Source organism: Danio aesculapii, chromosome 1, assembly GCF_903798145.1.
Source record: "Danio aesculapii chromosome 1, fDanAes4.1, whole genome shotgun sequence".
NCBI classification, from domain to species: domain Eukaryota; kingdom Metazoa; phylum Chordata; class Actinopteri; order Cypriniformes; family Danionidae; genus Danio; species Danio aesculapii.
In genome coordinates, this window is record NC_079435.1 from 401,489 (window position 1) to 404,251 (window position 2,763).

Sequence of the window (2,763 nt, forward strand, 5' to 3'; positions counted from 1 at the left end):
GCACAGGTTTTATGCAGCGGATGCCCTTTCAGCCGCAACCCATCTCTGGGAAATCCTTAGTATATAATTATTTATTTCTGTATATAGATGCAAACTAATCTATCATTAACCTTGCCAACTATTAGTAATTTAACAGTTGAAAATGAATAAAAATGTACGCACGTATGCACTGTCCCCTCCAACATAAAATAAAGATAAAGACCCAGAGGAGGAGTCTGAGAGTCGGACACATATAAAGAGTGTTTGAGGCAGCGCTGAGGTACTGCTTTACTCTTCACTGACCTCACAAAGCCTTCAGACATTTACACCAGACCTCAAATTAACCTGTTTATGACTCTCTTCTAGGAAAACAGAGCTCTGCTGTGATCTGCTGTGGAGCCACTGAGAAGATGGCAGTAAGTTATCCCGCATCCTTCATTGTTTCAGTTACCCTAATCTAAAATCTTTCTTCATGGTTTGGACTGATGTTAACTCTTCTCTCTCTCTGTCCCATGTAGCTGATCTGGTTTTTGGCAGCTCTTGTCTCTGTTGCCTCGGCCATTGACTATAGATATAAGCCATTGGACTGTTCTCATCATTACAAATCAGGAGAAAGGTTTAGTAAGACTTACACCATCCATCCAAGCGGTGACCATCCTCACCATGTTTTCTGTCACATGGTATCAGATGGCAGAGATGAAGATAACGGAGGATGGACGGTACGAGTGGGACTTTTGGTAATCAAACACTCATCAGAACACACCCGATCCATCACTTATACTCTATAAAAACCCCTTACAGGTGATTCAGAAGAGGATGGACGGCACACTGAACTTCTTTCAGCCTTGGAAGGAGTACAAGAAAGGATTCGGGAATGTGGAGGGCGAACACTGGCTGGGTGAGATCTTATGTTCCTCTTTGTACATGCTCATGTGCAGTGTTTGTTCAACATGTTCTGTGTGTGTGTGTGTGAACAGGTCTGGAGCACATCCACCACATGACACGCCACAGGAGGTTTATTCTAAGAGTGGATATGGAGGACTTTCATGGAAGGAGAGGTTTCGCTCATTACTCGTCCTTCTCTGTGGGGTCTGAAGAAGACGGCTATAAACTGCACGTTTCAGGATTCAGGGATGGAGGAGCAGGTACGACACTTTCATTCACACTCATGATATCTTATTTATATTGAATTATCATCCTAATAAATCTTCCTTACTCTCTGCAGGCGACTCTTTGACTCCACATAATGAAATGAAGTTCTCCACCTTTGACAAAGACCAAGATTTGTATGACAAGAACTGCGCCAGAGAGTTTCTGGGGGGATTCTGGTATAAAAAGTGTCACCATGCTAACCCCAACGGTGTGTATTTATGGGGTCACGATCGCACCCATTACGCTATCGGTGTGTGTTGGTGGAGCTGGGATCACAATTACTACAACAGCTTGAAACACATCACCATGCGGATCAAACCTGAATCCTAGAAACACTATAATGTTTGACACATAATGCTTAATAATCTTTAATGCATAGGGTATGTTTAGAGCTGAGCACTCAGTGTGTATGTGAACACATGTGCTTGACACAGTTAAAGTTTGACCTCTGTAAAGTCTCAGTGCTCTCTCTCCAGAAGTTATAATGACTTATAATGCTGTGTTTAACTTTCCCACAAGCTGTTCAATGACCGTGATTTGTCTTTGTTTCAGTCAGTTTTTACTGTCCACATGATAATACTCAATAAACTGCAGATTGAAAGGCATGTGTCTGTATGTAGATGTGTTTATTTCCACTACAGAAACACTGAATGATGAATAATCACACATATGAATAAATTAATTATAAGTGTTTCTGGTCATCTGGTATAAAGGTGCATTATCAGTGTTAAGTTCAGATGTGTGTGTATTTTTCTTCATCAAAACATCTCCATACACTCCACACACACACACACACACACACACACAGAGGTGGGACAAGTTATATGCAGAAAAAAACAGAACAGAGTTGGAGTGCAAATCCAGAATTACTAAGAATTCACTGCTGAATATAGTTTTGCAATGTTTGGTGAACTCTAACCTATAATTGAATATTATATGTCAAAAAACAGAATATATGATGCACACAGCTCATTACCTTTCCTAAAATTGGTTTAAAGTTTATAATATTTCTTTGAATATTTGTTTTTGCAGTCACTTTGCAGACTGGGATGGTAATATAGACTCATATTATCAGTGTTATTATTATTATTATAGAATTAATCATATCATGTAGAAGTGTGCTGTGTATGAATGCAGGATGATGATGATAATTTGATTGTCTGGGTTTCTTCATATAACTCTGATTAACTGCATTAAGAATGATTGTACATTTTTGGAGCAGAAACAAATATGGACAGTTTAATGTGCTGTAAAATATGTTGAAGTCTGTCATCATAAACATTGCAATTACATTGATATTTTTGTGTTTGTTGTTGCTTTCCTAAAATTTAACATTTGAGTCGATCACTGTTCCTCTACCATTGCTTTATTGCAGGGGTGTCAAATCCAAACTTGGTAAGGGCCGCACTGAGTGTTGTGAGTTAAGTCAGGGGCCATACATACACATTTAAAAAAAATTTATTTATTGGAGAAAATAAAAGTGTATTACCTGTATAACATCTCTATAACACTTCATTAAACTACATTTATCAAAATAGTAAGGTTTTATTTTTAACTTATGTCACAGCAGGTTTTATCTCTAATAAAACATGAAGGTCTCTAACCATTATAAGCATAAATCAGTACAGTAGG

The 2,763-nt window shown here is 38.3% G+C and overlaps 1 protein-coding gene across 1 annotated transcript; it reads left to right on the forward strand.

Moving 5' to 3' along the window:
- The first annotated feature begins 491 nt into the window (after positions 1–491).
- On the forward strand, positions 492–1,662 carry LOC130221766 (microfibril-associated glycoprotein 4). Its single transcript, XM_056454360.1, is given in 4 exon segments — positions 492–698; positions 781–877; positions 957–1,124; positions 1,205–1,662. Coding segments are annotated over 4 exon segments (729 nt in total). The 3' UTR covers positions 1,462–1,662.
- Positions 1,663–2,763: the final 1,101 nt, after the last annotated feature.